This window comes from Gymnoscopelus microlampas (genome assembly GCF_963454915.1).
Source record: "Gymnoscopelus microlampas genome assembly, chromosome: 5".
In the NCBI taxonomy this organism is placed as follows: domain Eukaryota; kingdom Metazoa; phylum Chordata; class Actinopteri; order Myctophiformes; family Myctophidae; genus Gymnoscopelus; species Gymnoscopelus microlampas.
In genome coordinates, this window is record NC_139942.1 from 8972972 (window position 1) to 8991229 (window position 18258).

General features: G+C 37.2%; 1 protein-coding gene across 1 annotated transcript in view; it reads left to right on the forward strand.

Moving 5' to 3' along the window:
- Positions 1 to 4542: 4542 nt before the first annotated feature.
- The window catches only part of LOC311044886 (uncharacterized protein), a gene marked incomplete at its 5' end in the record, with an annotated part of 45099 nt that continues 31383 nt past the window's right edge, over positions 4543 to 18258 (forward strand). Inside the window, 2 exons of the mRNA XM_084056697.1 lie at positions 4543 to 4594; positions 5026 to 5376. Coding sequence (XP_083912823.1) covers positions 4543 to 4594; positions 5026 to 5376 — 403 coding nt within the window. The remainder of the gene's footprint in view (positions 4595 to 5025; positions 5377 to 18258) is intronic.

Sequence of the window (18258 nt, forward strand, 5' to 3'; positions counted from 1 at the left end):
ATTCATAACAATAAAAGCTTTACATTTTTTTCCACAACAGTGCCTTGGTCACAATCTCTTTTATGCATCAACTTTTATCCCCCTAATACTAAAGAACACCTCTTTTGGATGTCATTAATCTCGTATCAGTTTTTGATACAATGTTAAGAAATGTGTATATGATTTTAAAGACTTATTTTCTTTGTATTGGCTTACTAAAACGGTGTTGTTTGTTTTATTCAACTTCCAGGCAGTCTGTGGTGGCTATGTCATGCTCAGGATAGGATGCGAGCTGACAGGCGGATAAGGAGCAGTGCAGACTGTGGCTGTGTGTTTGTGGTGCTTCTAAAACCTCCATGTGGTGCCTGGTGGTGGTTTAGGCTGACTGAGTCACAAACTGTCGTGAGTGTGTGTGTGTGTGTGTGTGTGTGTGTGTGTGTGTGTGTGTGTGTGTGTGTGTGTGTGTGTGTGTGTGTGTGTGTGTGTGTGTGTGTGTGTGTACGTGCGTCCCCTGTGACGTGCGTGCAGTGTGTGTGCGCGTGGATGCGTGTCTTAAGACCACCACCCTTTCAGAGCAAAACATTTACATGTTTCATGTTGTAAAATAACATACAACAGTCAGTGGAGATGAAAACTTAATTTGTGACAGACTGGCCTTGATTAACAATCATCGAGACTAAAGCAGTTTACTGTCATGTTAACGTACATGCCAGCTGGTCTTCACTGAATGGAGACAGTTGTGATACTTTAAGGTAGGAACCTTCAGGAAAATTATCAGTGTAAATTTAACTCTGAGAGTGTACAAAGGGGTTAATTTGATGATATTTGTACGCTCTCAGAGTTACAAAGTATGAATATGATTTATACTTATACTAATGCTAATGAAATTGATGTAGAGTTTTAGAGTTTGAGTAATCTTCATGCATTATTTTTTCTTTTTATATTAAATGCATTGACTGTTGTCAAGCAAACACCAGATCTGGGCTATTTAATATTGTTCAATCAATGATTGCTGTTGTCCAGGCATTAGATCACAGACGGGACAATTAATTTATGCTCTGGTCTGCTGTTAAAGAACATTGCTTTGGTTATGATATACAGTGTAAATCTATAGGCACATGTGCTCCCAGAAAATCTAATGAGCCCCTGGGCTGAGAAAAAAACTACTTCTAAATTAATTATCGTGTTCTTGTTCAGTTTAATCGGTTATTGCGACCGTAGGTCGCATTTACTATAGAAACCTGCTCCAGGTGTCCGTGCGTCACACACGTCCCGTCACTCCGTCACACACGTCCCGTCACACTTTTGCCCTGCTCATATCTCCGCACCCGTTGCCCCGATCCATGCCAGATTTTGCACACACACTCCTTACCTGCCAAACTACACCCTCCAAGGACCCCCGGAGCTCCAGGGACCCCCAGCTGCCTCGGGGACCCCCAAGTGTAAAAAATGAGCACATGTGGACAAATTAAATGACCACCCCAACGGGGCTGCTCACGGGGCATTCCCGGGGACCACCCACTCCTGGTGCTCCAGAACGGAGCAAAAGTGGTGGCGCCCCCAGTGGAGGACCCCCTGCCACTGCAGCTCACATAAAATGCCGTAACTCGGGCTAGGAGCGTCCGGGAGAGCCGCGGCCTGTACCTATTCGTCCGCCAAGGCAACGCGGACACCCCACCCCTAATTTCTCACATGGCCCTCTTCTAGCGCCACCTTCAGGCCGCTTTTCACAACACATTTTTGCCCACTACTCCTACAGTTTTGCCCCTAAAAACACGCAAATTGCTACACACTACACAGTATGTGTACACTCATGTCATCAACATGCCTGCCACCACATTTCTTAGACCACCAAACAAAACTATACATTGCCCACACAACTAGGAACCAATCGCCGTTACAGCCCTCTTCTGTATACATGTGACCTACGGTCGCTTATCTCCCGATTAGGGAGTCTTACTGGTTACTGCAGTCGTGGGTGAAACTGAATGTTGAACTGAAGCTGCAGATAAACATGTGGTTTATGAGTGAGATTACTTTTTCACTCTCACATTGTAGCTTTAAGAAATGAAAACTCATTTCTGAAGTTCACTGTTGTCTTTAATGACTAATGATGTAAACATTTAAAACATTAATAGTTTAGTAATCGTTTAGTAGTAGACCCCCACCACCACCACCACCACCCTAAGAGTGTTGATTATTTATTATTTTACGGTCAAATTATTAGATTAGATTACATTGTTATGCAAATCCATGAATCCTCAGAAAAACACAATACTGTTATTACCGTATGTGTGGACCATGGTCCATAACTGATCACATCACATTCAACAAGTGATGTCACATGGTGTGATGCCATGTACTGCTTGTTGGGAAGTTATGTGGTGTGATGCTGCTCTCTGGTGGATCGTGTGAATGTTTCATTATTTGTTATAAATGTGTGCTACATGTACAGGCAAGGTGGCACCGTGGTTAGCATTGTTGCCTCACACCTAAGGTCCCAGGTTTGGTCCCCGGACAGGGGTGGCCTTTCTGTGTGAAGTTTCACGTTCTTCCTCTCTTTGCGTTGGGTTTCAAGGGTACAGCCATGGTTTCCTCCAACACTGGAAAATAAATCCACCCATGATATGTATTGTGCATACTCCTGCCAGTGCCCTTGAGCAAGGCACTGGCATTACAACTGGAGTTGGTCCCTGAGGCTGCTCACTGTTGCTAAGTAGATGAGTCAAATGCAGAGGCCATATTTACGCAAGGGCATTAATAAAGTACCTTTACCTTTACATGTTTCTATGCTCTTTTCTTTTCAGGGGGCCATACTGACCTTGATAAAGTGAGTGAAAGGCCACACATTGGACTATTGAATTGAAACTTGAAACATAGTGCTGAATTATGTTAAAAGTGCATGAATTTGATAGACGCTGTGCTGTATCACTCACATTATCAAACATATTCCCTATTTGTTTTATTTTGTGCCGGCATCTTATGCCTTATGACTAATTATTAGGCATTTCTTAATTTGAAAAACATTTCAAAATAGCGAATATACCAGATCTACAAGCTCACAACGCATCCCAGATATTTTCACTATTTCAAAATGTTTTTTTCTTCAAAATAATAAAAAATGCTAAATAAGATTAGTCATGAGGCTTAATTTCATTATGTTAAGAATATGGATCCATGGCAGACTGTTTCACTGTTACATTATAAACATTTAACATTGCATTAAGTTGTATATATGAATCCATGGCAGACTGTTTCACTGTTACATTATAAACATTTAACATTTGAGTATCCGTATATGGAATGCAGGTAATGGTATGTACTCAAATGTTACATACATAATCATTATTAATAATTAATTGCAGCCTAGTTAAAATAATTTCCCTAAAAACTACTAACATAATGCTGCCTTTTAAGATGTAGATATTTTTGGGGTGTCATTTTATTTTTCTTTGAGATGTTCAAAGGCCCCGGGCCGTATGTTGACCATGTGTGTTATATGCTATCATGGTCAAAGTCCATGCATTGAAATGGTTTCATAGGAGGATGTTTGTGTGTTGAAGTTGGACAGAGTTTCAACGGAAACTATCATTCTGGAGAAAAGAAAAGTTGTATAACTTTAATTTTAGTTTTAACTGAGATATTAAATCCCAAAACGGATCCATAATAAATATAAATAAATACATTAAAAACATGCAAGGATTTTCATTGCTTATTTGCATATCAATGGTGAGCCCTAACTGTCTCCCTCTGTGGTCATACATGAAAGTATAGTTTGGGTCACATTGAACATCAATGTATGATGAGTCATATAGCAAACACCCTGGATCACTATGATGATGAATAACATTCCTGTTTAACATAAATATAGATGTACGCCTTAATGTACAGGTTGAATACAGAGGGGCAGCTGGTTTTTGGTTGTGTCACGGCCCCTTGGCCTGGCTTGCAGGGCCTGTGTGGTTGTATGGTGTACTCCCCTATGTGTCTCTATCTCTCACAGATATCCCATGGGCGTCGGCCAATTTGGGGTTCCTCATTAGGTGCATTGGGAGCACCTGATCAATGCTCCCTGGAGCCCTATATAAGAGTGGGTGGCAGCCAGTCTGGGAATCCCTCATCAGATGACAGCACCCTTTTGTTACTTTGCCTTATGACTGAGTTCATACACTTTACAACACCCCACACTACATTGAACACAGATCCATACATTGCTGACACTACTGATTACTGAATTACACACCTCATTCCTTTTGTAAAGCATTATTTTAGTTCTTTTGTTAATAAATCACTAAACTAAATCATTACTTTTAAGCACTGCCATCGTGTCCTCCTCCATTTGTCATGGCCCACGGGCCGGGTTGTGACAGTTGTTATACTGAAATATCTCACTGTGACAAAAACACCCTCTCCATGTGCAGAATGTTCTCTCACAGATATAATCTGAATCTAATAGATTCAACTGACATGAACAACAGACACTTACACACTGTGTTTAACTGCTTTTACCCATAGAGAGCAGTATTGCGCAGGTGAAGCTGAATGTAGGCTACAACAGCGCCGATGTCTATGGAACATAAAGGAGCAAACACCAGATACCTGCAACCATCTCAAGGTAAGAACATAATAATCATTTTCAACACAACCACGTTTTATTTTAATATTCTCTTATTGTATACAGTATTGATTCGTGGTATTGTTGTTGATTATTGTACATCTGTCTGCCATCACGATGTTCCAGGTAGCCTCTGGGATGAATACATGTCAGTAAATTACTGTAATTTTCATGGTTAGGAAGTGAAAGAGCTTCATAGCTCATGTCATGACAAACACACTGTTGTTACTGAACAAGCACGTGAAGTACAGTGTTTGTCAACCTGTTTCTGACTTGGGTCTTTGTTCTGTTGAACTGTGATGAAGCAGATGACTGGAACACCGGTTCTCTGTCAAACTGTTTAATTTCAAGAACCCCATAACTCCGAGAGTATCCAAATGGAACCAAATGAACCCTTACGGGTCCATTTGATTCCATTTGGATACACTCAGAGTTACTCTCAGACTTGTGTAAGGGGCCAGTTGGAAGCCCCGCAAGGACTGAACTCCACTTTGAGAACCATTGGTCTATAGGCCTTCTTCATTATTCAGGTCTGAAGCCTCTTCACTGGAGCCTCTTCACTGGGTCTGGAACCTCTTCAGTGGGTCTGGAACCTCTTCACTGGGTCTGGAACCTCTTCACTGGGTCTGGAGTCTCTTCGTTGGGTCTGGAACCTCTTCACTGGGTCTGGAACCTCTTCTCTGGGTCTGGAAGCTCTTCTCTGGGTCTGGAACCTCTTCTCTGGGTCTGGAACCTCTTCTCTGGGTCTGGAACCTCTTCACTGGGTCTGGAGTGCAGTTCTGGTGAGATTGCATCTCTCAATTGAATTCCACACGCACACTGGTTTAGGTGAGACTGATGCCCTGTTTTGGGACAAACATGCATTTATATGGAGAAAGTCTTCATTCAGGTAGATTTTTTAATGAAGTCAGAATGTGTGACGTTCTGAACATTGAGACTTTCGTAGTCAGGAGACGTTTCAGTTTAATTTCACAGTAAAGGCCTTCATCCTCAGAGGCAGTTAAACGCCAGTTTGTAAAACGTTTCAGTATTTGTCCAGGGTTGTAGAGCTGTGTGTCTGCTCAGGGAGGCAACAAGCTTTATTTTGGAGGGGGAACACAATTGACAGTGGAAAGGGGTGAGTTTTAAACATTTAAATACGTTCAGTCATGTTCAATCGTGCTTAATATGTTGTATGTGTTGTTGCGATACATTTATTTGGTTTCTGGATACCTTGATTGATCCAAGTCAAAAGGTTAGGTGCATGTCATCATCTGTTTGACATCTACTTATCTTCTTAGACACAAGCTGATCAGGAATATGATTTTCCAAATTTGATCCTCTTTTATGACAGTTTTATGATCAGTAACACCTCCATACATCTCAGACTTTGAATGTTACTTTTTTTTGAAAAATCGTAAAAAAAAAAAAATCCCGAAAGATTGTTAGGATATAGATTTTTTTTTAGACGCGGCCTCAGGTCTTAATGGGTTAAATGTTTGCAGAGTATTAGATAAGGTAATGGAGATTAATTGAAGGTTGCAAAGCATTTGATAAGGTTGTAGAGTATTTGATGAGGCCACAGTGAGTGATGTAAATGTCACGCAGTATTTGATAAGGCGTGTAGCGCAGTGTGACTGCTCAGGGAGGATCTAAGATAATCTTTGGACGTGGAACTAAAGTCAATGTAGAAACGAGTAAGTAAGAGTTTAAAATTCATCCAAAAGTGTCATTCAGTGGATCATGGTACTGATTCTGTATCACATGACTGAGCACATTGAATATAGAAACATAATGAGTTACCAAACAACTCAATGTCCACTAAACTAAGTGGAACTATGAGTAGAATAACACTGTTTGGAGACACGTTTGTCTTGTATGGTGAATAAACATTCATGTCAACATATTGTCCAGTTTCCATTGGACAACGCATGTTAGAAACATTCATTTGAAACAATTGAAATTATAACATTAGGTCCTTAAAATGATTACAAAGCATTTAAAAGTAATTTTGAACAGCAGTGGACAGTCATAAAAATGACTTTGAACGAACATGATTGACAAAAAAAAGAAATGTGTTTAGCTGTTTTCAATTACATATCATTGAGAGTTATTGCAGTCAGTTTATGTATTGTGTAGTTATGAGTTATTAGTCAGTTTATGGCATGTGTTATTAATGAGCTATTGGAGTCAGTTTATGCATTGTGCAGTTATGAGTTATTGAAGTCAGTTTATGCATTGTGCGGTTGAGTTATTAAAGTCAGTTTATGTGTAGCTATGAGTTATCAAAGTGTGACAAAGGGTTTATGTCATGTGGATTCACATTGTGTGAATTCTGCTGACAAGCTGGTGTTTGGTGCAGGAACCAGGTTACACATCTACCCTAGTAAGTTATTATCATTATACATTGCAATACATTGAGAGCGTATAGATTACTGCGTGTTTACATTGCAACATATTTTGCACCATAAATTCCTCAATTTTAATTTGTTTTTTTGTATCTCTGAGAGCGTACAGTACACCACATGTAACCAAATGGACCGGTACACTCTCAGAGTCAAATTAACACTGAGGATGTCAAACACATCAATCACAATAGAAGTATGAAAAATTCAACACAAAAGGTAAAGAAAAAACTGAACACAAACAAACGACAAACAGAGTTGCATTGTGACAGTTTTTGTCAGCCTGTGTGTTGATGTGTGAATCTTGGAACCCAGAAGATCATATTTGGCGAGGGAACTAAGCTGTTTGTGGAATCAAGTAAGATTTTGTTAGAACGAAAAAATAGCATGATGCAATATTTGTTTTATTAAGTTCTAAATATGTATTCAGAATGTATATGTATTTCTTTATATTTTCAACAGTCAGTGGAAATCATTATGTCCAACAGCAACAAGTTGCAAATACTTAGTGAGGAATAGAAACACAACTGTGGAAAATTGTTTTAAACAACATCTAGTCATGTAATGTATTACCTGCTATTATGTTGGGTTCTATTCAGTTCTACTCGATAGGCAGAGGTGCGTAGTAACCAGTTACATTTACTTAAGTATGTTTGAATACATTGTACTTGTAAGGGTGGTTTTAATGAAACATACCTTTCAGTTTTGCAATGCAAAACTCATATTATTGCCGAATAAATTATATGAATATAAATACACTTTACTCCTTAACATCTGGGCCACATATAAAGGAGTGAAACATTTTTGGTTGAATTATCTCAGAGACTTCAGCCAAAGAGACTGACTGGTTGTTTATTTCCATTGGACAAGCTTTTGTAATTTAATATTTTAGTCAGATTAATACGTACTGATTATTTAAGTAGCTGAAGTACTTGAGCATGTCTTTTCATCAGATCCTGTCTTACTATTGCGCAAGTAATTATTTGGATGACTACTTTTACTTCTACCAAGTTATTACTATTTTAAAGTATTTCACCTTGAGTAGAGTTTTTGGCTACTTGACTCACCTCTGTAGTTGAGTCTGTTGGTTAAATTGTATTGCATATTCAGTTGCAATGAACAGTATTGTAGTATACAGTGGATGAGGTGTAGGTATACAATTGTATTGGTTGTATTCGACACTAATAAACTGTATTGTAGTATATTAGATGAGGTGTAGGTGTGTGACAGGTTGTGTAGTAGTATTGTATAGTATGGGTTTATGACAGGCTGTTAGGCTCTGTGTGAACCTTAAAGGTGGCAGGTTGGTGTTTGCTGATGGAACACAGTTAACTGTGGTGTCTGGTAAGATTTGCAAAAGTGATATATTATTAACCCATTAAGACCTGGAACTGTGTCATATTTAGATTTGAGCTAAACACACTTTGGGCTATTCAAAAATAGCAGATATACAAGCTTGTAGATCTGCTATTTTTGAAAATGTGTGCAAATCTTTGAATATATATATTTTTAAAGCGAACATTTTTTACTCAACTCTTTGCTTCTGGGGGGTTCCTGGAAATATTTTGATGGGGGTCCGCGGCCAAATACATATACATTTTGGGGGTCCTTGACATGAAAAAGATTGAGCACCACTGATATAGAAACATGCGTTTTTCAGAATGCTGTTGAGATTGAAGAGACATGTAGAATCGGCTTCAGGTCTCAATGGGTTAATATACAACCCCAGTACAAGATGATTTTTACTCTTAAAGTTCTCTTTGATCGCTTGTTAGCTTTACAGAGAGAGAGAGAGAGAGAGAGAGAGAGAGAGAGATCCATATTTCATCTTTTTTCATGAAAGTATCCTATATTATGTCGTATGACAGTGTCACACAAAAGTAGCAAAAACAGCCGATCTACAAGCTCACAACATTCACAATGTGACACGTTGAGAGCTTGACGACCAGCAATTTAAAAAAATTCTCCTACACACTTTTAAACATTTTCGCCTATAATGAAATGCCCAAACTGGGTTTGGCTTGGGGTGAACGAAAAGTACTAACAAGAGCTTGTGACTAAATATCTTAATTGGATCCATTGGAACACATGGTTGTTTTTTACATTGAATTTAAAGTGACGGTTTTGAACATATAAGGTTGCTACCCAACAGTAATGTTATAAGGTAAACTAAAATGGAATTATTTTTGAATGAACATGATAAAGAGTGATGGTTATTGTTAAGGTGGGTGTTATGGTTAGTGTGTTCTTTGTTAAAGTGTGTATTAGGTTATTGTTAAGGTGTGTGTTAGTGTTGAAGTGTGTGTCAGGTTATTGTTGAGGTGTGTAGCATTGTGTGACAGCTGGTAATAAGATGGTGTTCGGTTCTGGAGTAAAGCTGACTATTAATCCACGTAAGTAAAGTCACATTGTAATAAGAGGCTAAATTGTACGTGAATATTCCCCAGTACATCGTAAAAGTATCAGATTTTAAAGAATTCTACATGAAAGTCAGTTATTGCATCAGCCCTCTAAATAGTTGAGCAGTTTAATATATTTTGTAACTGATCTTTTTAGTGAAAAACTAAATATAATTTATATTGTAAAACACATGCCTTTTAATCAGAAACAATGTTTAAGTTAATAACTTCAGATGAAACAGACAGATGAATCTCATCTGTCACTACAGAGTTCAAGTCACACTTTATTTGGTTTGCTCAGTAATAACAACTTTAACATCCAGTAGCACAAAGTCACATTAAAGGGTACGGAATGGCAAATGTAAATGTTAGTTGGAAATAAATGGATATATTTTAGAGAGATTGGATGTTGAAACTCAGATAATTCTAGTTTGAAAAATGGATCTGTACACAGTAAATTATTATCCATTTATAACTCTGGGAGTGTACAATTGTAACCAAAATACGGGTCCATTTGGTTACATTTGAACACTCTTAAATTAACAGGTTTGTACTCTATAGTGTTTTGGAGGTCATGTATTGTTGTCAGACAGGATAGCTTAGTTTTTGTCAGCCTGTGTGTTGGTGTGTGAATCTTGGGGGAGCGCAGAAGATCACATTCGGGAAGGGAACAAAGCTCGTTGTGGAAGCCAGTAAGATTTATTTGATAAGAGAAATTACATTATGTGATATTTGGTTCATCAGGTTTAAAATATGTATGCAGAATGTATATTCATTCGACAGTCAGCATACATTACATGTCAGTTCTTGAACAGGAGACTGAAGATATCCTATCGTATCCTTTTGTTCAATATATTGATCAGAAGTCAGCAACCCTGAAGGCAATTTAAAGTGGTTTACATAAAAACATGAAGCATTATGACACAACAATAAGAAACATATTACACAATGCTATTTGAATACAATAAATAGAATGAGTTAAAATAAAACAGAAGTATAATAATATTAGTGCAGAAGGAATGATTAAAATACCAGCAGCACATGGAAAGGTCTTTACATTTCATTTAAAAGAACTGTGACTTGTAGTAGACTTGCAGTTTTTTGGGAGTTTGTCCCAGATATGTGGAGCATAAAAACTGAATGTTGCTTCTGCACATTTACATGTAGTTCTGATTGTAGGGACAGAAAGCGGACCTTTCTCAGATGACCTGAGAGGTCATGATATCACACAAGATCCGAATTTAATTTTGCCCCCTAAACCACAAGACAGGGTTAGGGTTAGTCTAAAGATTTAAGAACTGGAGGGATATGCTCCACTTTCTTGTTGTTAATGGACACGAGCAGCAGCGGTCTGCTAGATTTTTTCAAGGAGACCTGTAAATACACCATTACAGTAGTCAAGTCTACTGAAAATGCCTGTTGAAAGTCCTTTAATCCGTGGTGTATTCTGAAGGTGATAGTAGTAATTGTGTTAATGTAGCTGTTCAAATTCAGGTCTGAGTTCATGATAGTTTGAGTTGCGTTTTTTAACATCACTTTTGTTGAATTGACAAATATGTTGGCACAATCAATTGTTGATTAGCTCAATGCTTTTACTCTGTGCTTGTATTGGACCATAGTTGTAAGCTTGTAGATTGGCTATCTGCTGTTCTCAACACTGTAAGTGTATACATTTGCGACACTCTTTATACAATGTGTATACATTCATACAGGCCTAGGCTGTTTTTGAGAATTTGTGCCTATGACATAACCAACATAGTGATGACAGGTTGATAGTTGCTCAAAGTTGGACGGAAAAAAAGTTGAGTTGCTTATCAAAAGTTGGTACTTGTTTTGGTACAGTTATACAGGAATAGGTGTCTGGGTTCTGACTTTGACCCGGTTGGTTCCTTATACTGTTGTTGATGTTGGAATTACTCTGGGGTGTTTGTATAATACTTGGTCTTGTTGCATGGATGTGTGAGGTCGTATAGGGTTGGTGAATACAATTACAGTTATTGGTGCAGGTAATGATACAGTACAACAGAGTTGATGAATGTAATTAATAACAGCAGGTAATGATATTGATATAAAGACAAGTGATGGCGTTAAAGTTTGTAAATTATGAAGTGTAGTGTTTGTAAGTGTGTAGTTTTTGTAGTGCGTGTTCGCACAGTGTGACTGCTGGTGTTGGATCCAACAAGATTTTCTTTGGCAGAGGAACACGCTTACATGTAGAAGCCAGTAAGTTGATTTACATGACATCAATCTGTCTGATTCTGTCACATTGTGTTGAATGCAGACAAATGAACCCATTAGTCCTTAAAATAGGCTGTTAGATTGTTTGTTTATTCTTAAATGTGTCTGTTTCTTCAAATCTAGTCTGGGATGGAAGACTAATCCTTATGTGGTGGTGGTACAATGACATGAAACTCATCGGCCAATGTAGTTTAACACATTTAAATCTAAGTTTGTTGTTTCATGTATATTGATGGTACAATAATTCATTTTAATAAATTATTGTAAAAAAAACAGTAGCACAAAATTATATTAAAGGGTACAGAATGTTAACTTTAAATGTTAGTAAAAAGGGAGACAGAGGCTGGATGCCTCAACCTGTTTAGGTTTAATAGATTGAATATAGAACATCAAATACTTCTAGTACTTCTAGAAAAACAAAAACACTTGCTATGCATCCCATGTCTGTAATGCATTATAAATATGCATATATGGCATTATAATCTTGTATTATACATTTTAAACACTGTTATTATAGTGTGATTATAAGTCAGGTGTTCATAAGGTGCTACATATAAGTGTCCAGCAAGTATGACTAATTATTATAATACACATTATAACATGCTTTATAATGTGTTATGATTATTTTAATTAAGCATATTTATGAGTGCTTATAACTATAATTATATTGCTATGATAAGTAGATTATATCCCATACTAAAATATCAAGCTTTGCCAAAAAGTGGATCTGTAGTGTTTCAGAGGTGATGTATTGTCATCCAGTAGCTTACAGTACTTTATGGAGGTGTTGTATTGTTATACAATAGTTTATGGAGGTGTTGTATTGTTATAGAGTAGTTTTGAGAGGTGATGTATTGTTATACGGAACAGTACTTTATGCAAGTGATGTATTGTTATACGGTTAGCCTACAGTAGTTTGTAAAGGTGATGTATAATGTTATACAGTAGCCTAGTAGTTTTTGTCAGCCTGTGTGTTGATGTGTGAATGCTGGTGGAACCCAGAAGATCATATTCGGGAAGGGAACACAGCTGTTTGTGGAATCAAGTGAGATTTTTTTGTTCAATTTCAGCAGAAAATAGTGTTAAGTAATATTTGTTTTATTGGGTTTAAATATTCAGAATTTCTTTATGACGAAGTTCACACTTTTGTCTTCATTTATTGGTTGCTTCAAACATTTATTGGAAGAATTACACCCTTATTTAAGTAATATATCGTTGCTGTTTTGGCAGACACAGCCTGTCTCCATATTTATAACTATTTATGTTTTTCCCGTAAATTAACGCCCTACTTGATCATACTACAGCGTCACACAAAAGCATTAAAAGTAGCAGATCTACAAGCTCGAAACGTGGTGCGAAGCGGCGCGTTTTGATCTTGTAGATCTGCTATTTTGAATTTGAATCCTGAAAAGTTAGTTACTATGACTTGAATACAGTTGCGTTCTCCAAAGCGGTGGTTCTCAAAGTTGAGTCCAGGGACCCCCAGGGCTCCTTGAGGGGGTTATAGGGGGTCCCCAGAATCTGTTTTTGAAAGTCTTGTTAATGTTGACATGTCCTCTCTTATGGGGGTCCCTGGCTCAAAATACTTTCAGATTGGGGCCCGCAGACAAATACATACAGTATCAATTTATGGGTCTTTGACATTAAGATGTTTGAGAATGGCTGATCTAGAGGTGTTTAGTGTTGATATCAGTTTGTGTCATGGTGTGTAATGGTGTGTGACTACTGGTAGTGGCTACAAGATCATCTTTGGAACGGGAACACGATTACATGTTGAACCAAGTAAGTCGCTTTGGTCATAATGTCAGTAATGATCAAAATGGTGACTAAATATTAGCATCTCTGCTGGGTAGAGTAATTCAGTGCTTCTCAAAGTGGGATCTGGAGACCCCCTTGGGGGGGGGTAATTTAGCTGGGTTCCAGGGGGTCTCAGCTAAATTAGTTCAGTTAAATCACTTTAGCTCTATTTTACACTTAAGTTGTTTGAAAATGGCAGATCTACAAGCTTACCACATGTCATGTTGTGTGCTTGTAAATCAGCAATCTGCTAAATCTTTTTTTTTTTTAAAGCATTTGTTTAAAAATTATAAATAATTTGGATTTTTATTTATTTATCAGATCTTCGTTTGTGGGTGTCCTTGGCACAAAATATTTTCAGATGGGGGTCCGCAGGCAAATACATAATACTTTGGGGTCGTTGACGTGAAAATGTTTGAGAAGCAGTAGAGTAATTGATAGGCTGGTTAACACAGTGTGACATACGGCAATGACAAGATCATATTTGGCCAAGGAACCCAGCTGGTTGTGGAGACAAGTAAGTTTAAATATAGATAAGGTTGCGTTCTGTTTGAGTTGTTTGGTTTGTTCTTGCTTTAGAGATTTGATGTTTTCATTCATTGAGTCATTGAGTTATTGACAGTCTAGTGTGATTTGGAACTCTTGATAATGTCAGCACATTGAGCTAATTGTTGTTTTTTTATTCAGTAAAACAATTAATAACAATAAAAAGCCTGTAATTCCAGAGAAGATGATAATTAGTCCATCAAATGGAAAAACTTTAATCCAAAGCCTTAAAGTCACACTATTCATGATTTAATTTATCAAAAATAAATCCTAATATTCGGCCTTTAACAACATGAACCCCGGCAAACATTCAGTGAAAATAGCTGATCCATAGCTCACAACTGGGGGTCCCCCGGAGGGACCCCTGTCACCTGTGTATGTCCGGTTGAAGTGGTTTAAACCAAGTGATATATCTCTGCTGTAGGGCAGAAACCATCTCCAAATGTCTATGTTTTTTCCCCCATAAATTAATGCCCTACTTTCATCAAACAAGAGTGTCACAGAAAAGCTGTGAAAATAGCCGATCTACAAGCTCACAGCGTGTCACATCGTGACACGCTGTGAGCTTGTAGATCGGCTATTTTCACCATTATTATAATTTTTTAACAGTAATAAAAAGAACGATATATTAATACGTGTTTTTGGACACACTGTGATTATACAGTATGTAGTTAATGTTGAGGACAGTTTTACTGTGTGTCTGCGTCTGGGGGAGGACTGAAATTAATCTTTGCGGAGGGAACTAAACTAAACGTTTTAGCCCGTAAGTAACCATTGTCATCACAGTATCAAATATATTTGGTTGCACAATAGTTTTAATTCCTCATTTTGTTGAAAAATGTATTTGTAATTTCTCATACGTAAACAAAAGCAAAGTGGTGATACTATATACCATATATACAGGTGACATTCTCATCCATTTACATTGAAAGCAAGATGACAAAGCATTAAGCATAAGAAAACCTCTAGCATTACAAAACAAAACAGTTCAAATCTGTGAATGGCATTCATTTAAAAACACATGGCTGTCAACTTTATCATTACATTTGGACAGAAACAGATTCCACAAGCAGTGGTGTTAAAACCATCTTGTGATCAGTTTTTGTGAGGACAGTTCTCACTGTGTGACTTCTAACAATAAGATCACATTTGGCAGAGGCATCAAACTGATCATTGGATCAAGTAAGTTATTTGATTTGATTTGTTATTGTGTCTATGAAAATGTTTAACCACTTGAACCCTAGCATCCCTATTCTGAGGGGGAATATTAGCCGCAAATATTTGCTGCGACGCATTGTGAGCTTGTAAATCGGCTATTTTTGGCAAAGATATTTGGGGGGCGGTGGTCAACCGTGTGTAAAGGGTTAAAGTTGTTCATTGCATTATGACACTGAACAAAAATACATCTTTAACTATTATGTGTTATTTTATTCCTGATTTTTTTCAGGAAGATCAGTCAAATGTTCTGCAAGAATACAGTAAATCACTCATTCAGCAGTTATGAACCAAACAAATAATATAAATAAATAAACACAATTAGTTGTAATTATAGAGTAGTTGGCAACTCAATTCTTATCAACCACGTGTCTGTGTGAGTTGTAAACTTCAACTATATTCAGTCTTCATGATTATAACAGTTCCTGTACTTATTGATGTGAACACATCCACTGTGTGACTGCTTCTACTGGCACATGGAAAATTATTTTTGGAGAAGGGACCAAACTGATTATTAACACCCGTAAGTAGAAACATTCAAAACGATTAATTTCATTTATATTGACCCAAAAACTGTTAGAATACATAATATAATACTATGTTGAGGTTTCAAAAAGGACAAAAATACATGGTGATGCATACATATATTAAGACATTATGTTCATGTATAGCTTTATCTGGGACGGACACTGGAAATTAATATTAATATAATATCATATTGAGAGAATCAAGCTGATCATTTATATGGCACCAGTACAGGTTCATGCACATATAGATGCCAAACAAGGTCCAATAAAAACATAATACCGAAAGCAAAATGACAAAACACAACTTTAATGACGTTTAGTTTATGAGTTTATGTCCTTGGTCCCCTCCGTTTTCCCCTCTACAACAAATGTATTTCCCAAAAATAGCCAATCTACAAGCTCACGATGCGACGCAGTGTGAGCTTGAAGATCGGCTATTTTTGCAGAATGTTTGCATATTGACATTGTCCAGAATAGGGACAGTAGGGTTCAAGTGGTTAATGTAAGCAAGGTTGTGAATGTGTGACTGACGCTGGAGTCAAAATCATCTTTGGGACCGGCATAATGCTCATAGTTACACCAAGTAAGATTCATTTAATGAAAAATGTATTTCCAAAATATGAAATTAATTATTCATTGCCTCTGGATGGATAGTACTATTCTATCACGTTGCGCATCAATACTTTTTTTTTATTATTGCACGCTTATTACTGTACTTATAAAATATATTATGTGAATTGATACGGCTGCTGACGATATGGCTACAAATTGCTATAATGATGATAATTGCTATGACTCTCGCTGATTGATTGGTCGGTTGATTGATTGACTGATTGATTGATTGATTAATTGATTGATTGATCGATCGATTAAAAGTTGTGGTAATGTTTCTTTTGCTGCATGAATCTAAATGGGTGGAACTCACTGTGGTGTGTATATATAGTTAATGATCAGTTGAACAGATATTGATCAGCTTCCAGTGTGTGATTGGTATAGTTATTGATCTGGTAGATTCCATTCAGTCGAGGGTAAATTTCACTGAACAGGGATGTGAATGTGGTTGGTCTGCTGATAGTGAAGAGTTCTGATGTGTCCAGTCAAATACAACAGAATGAGAGTTTACTCCATGCAGGTGCATTGTTGTGTATAGATTATGGTTGTGTAGATCAGTGGTTCTCAAACTGGGGTCCGGGGACCCCCAAGGGTCCTTGAAGGGGTACCAGGGGGTCCCCTGCTAAATGGTTGGTAACTCTGAGAGTGTACAAATGGAACCAAATGGACCCGTAAGGGTCCATTTGGTTCCATTTGTACACTCAGAGTTATGGGGGTCCATAATGCATAGTAAATTGGGGGTCCTTGAAATGAAAAAGTTGAGAACCCCTGGTGTAGATTATGGCTATTGTGCAGATTATTATATTATTGCTGTGTAAATTATTGTATAGATTATGGTTTGTACAGATTATTGTTATATAGATTTTTTTGTGTAGATTATCATTGTGTAGATTACAGTACAGCCAGAGGTTTGTGTGCTGTTGGTTCACACTGTGTGACTAACACGGCATCCAACAAAATCATCTTTGCATCTGGTACACAACTCTTTGTTTATCAAAGTAAGTCTAATCCATTTTTTTTTCAATCAATAGCATTCACTATCAATTCATCAATTGGGCAAGACGCATTTTAATACTTTTACATGTAAAATTCATATTTTCTGGCAAAGTAGGTTGAGGTGGTAATTCAGAGCAATCTGATAATATGAATGGTTGATTTTGGTTGACTGACAGTCAAACACAGATCATATTATGATTTAATGGTTTAATCTAATTTCACCTAATGAGCACTGTGTCTCAAATGCCTATTAATATATTCAAAGAAACCAAATCATGTATGTTTACATGTTACTGAAAGCAAATACAGTATATATGTTAGGAAATCATAATTTCTCAGCTTTTATTCAAATGAAGCTTTGGAGTAATGTGGAGTTTTTGTGAAGGTAGTTAGTGCTGTGTGAATGCTGGAGGATACAAACTCATCTTTGGAACAGGAATAAGACTCGATATTCAATCCAGTAAGTTGATTTTTACAAGACAATAGTGTGGTTGTTGCATATTTTATCCCAGCTTCATTTATTTATTTTTCAAAAGCAAGTAAAAAACTATATGTTCACTATAGGTAAACATTTTTCGAAAGAGAAATCTTTTTTTTTCAAAAATAGCAAATCTACAAGATCACAAGCGATGCGACACTTGTGAGCTTGTATATTTGCTATTTGCTATTCATCAAACAACAAAGTATATAGGCCTTAAGTGGTTAAAAATGCAGCATTTAGCATTATGACTTATGGTCAAGCCATCACACAGTCTTTTAGGTTTCAAAGCGTCATTTTGAGATGTTTGACCATAGACCTGATGGGCTTCTGTCATTTCGAGCTTGTAGATCTGTTACTTTTGATGCTTTTGTGTGATGCTGTAGTATGATCAAGAAGGCCATTCATTTACTAAAAAACACAAAAAGTTAAAACATTGAGATAAGAGGTTTTGGGCTCGACAGCGACGATA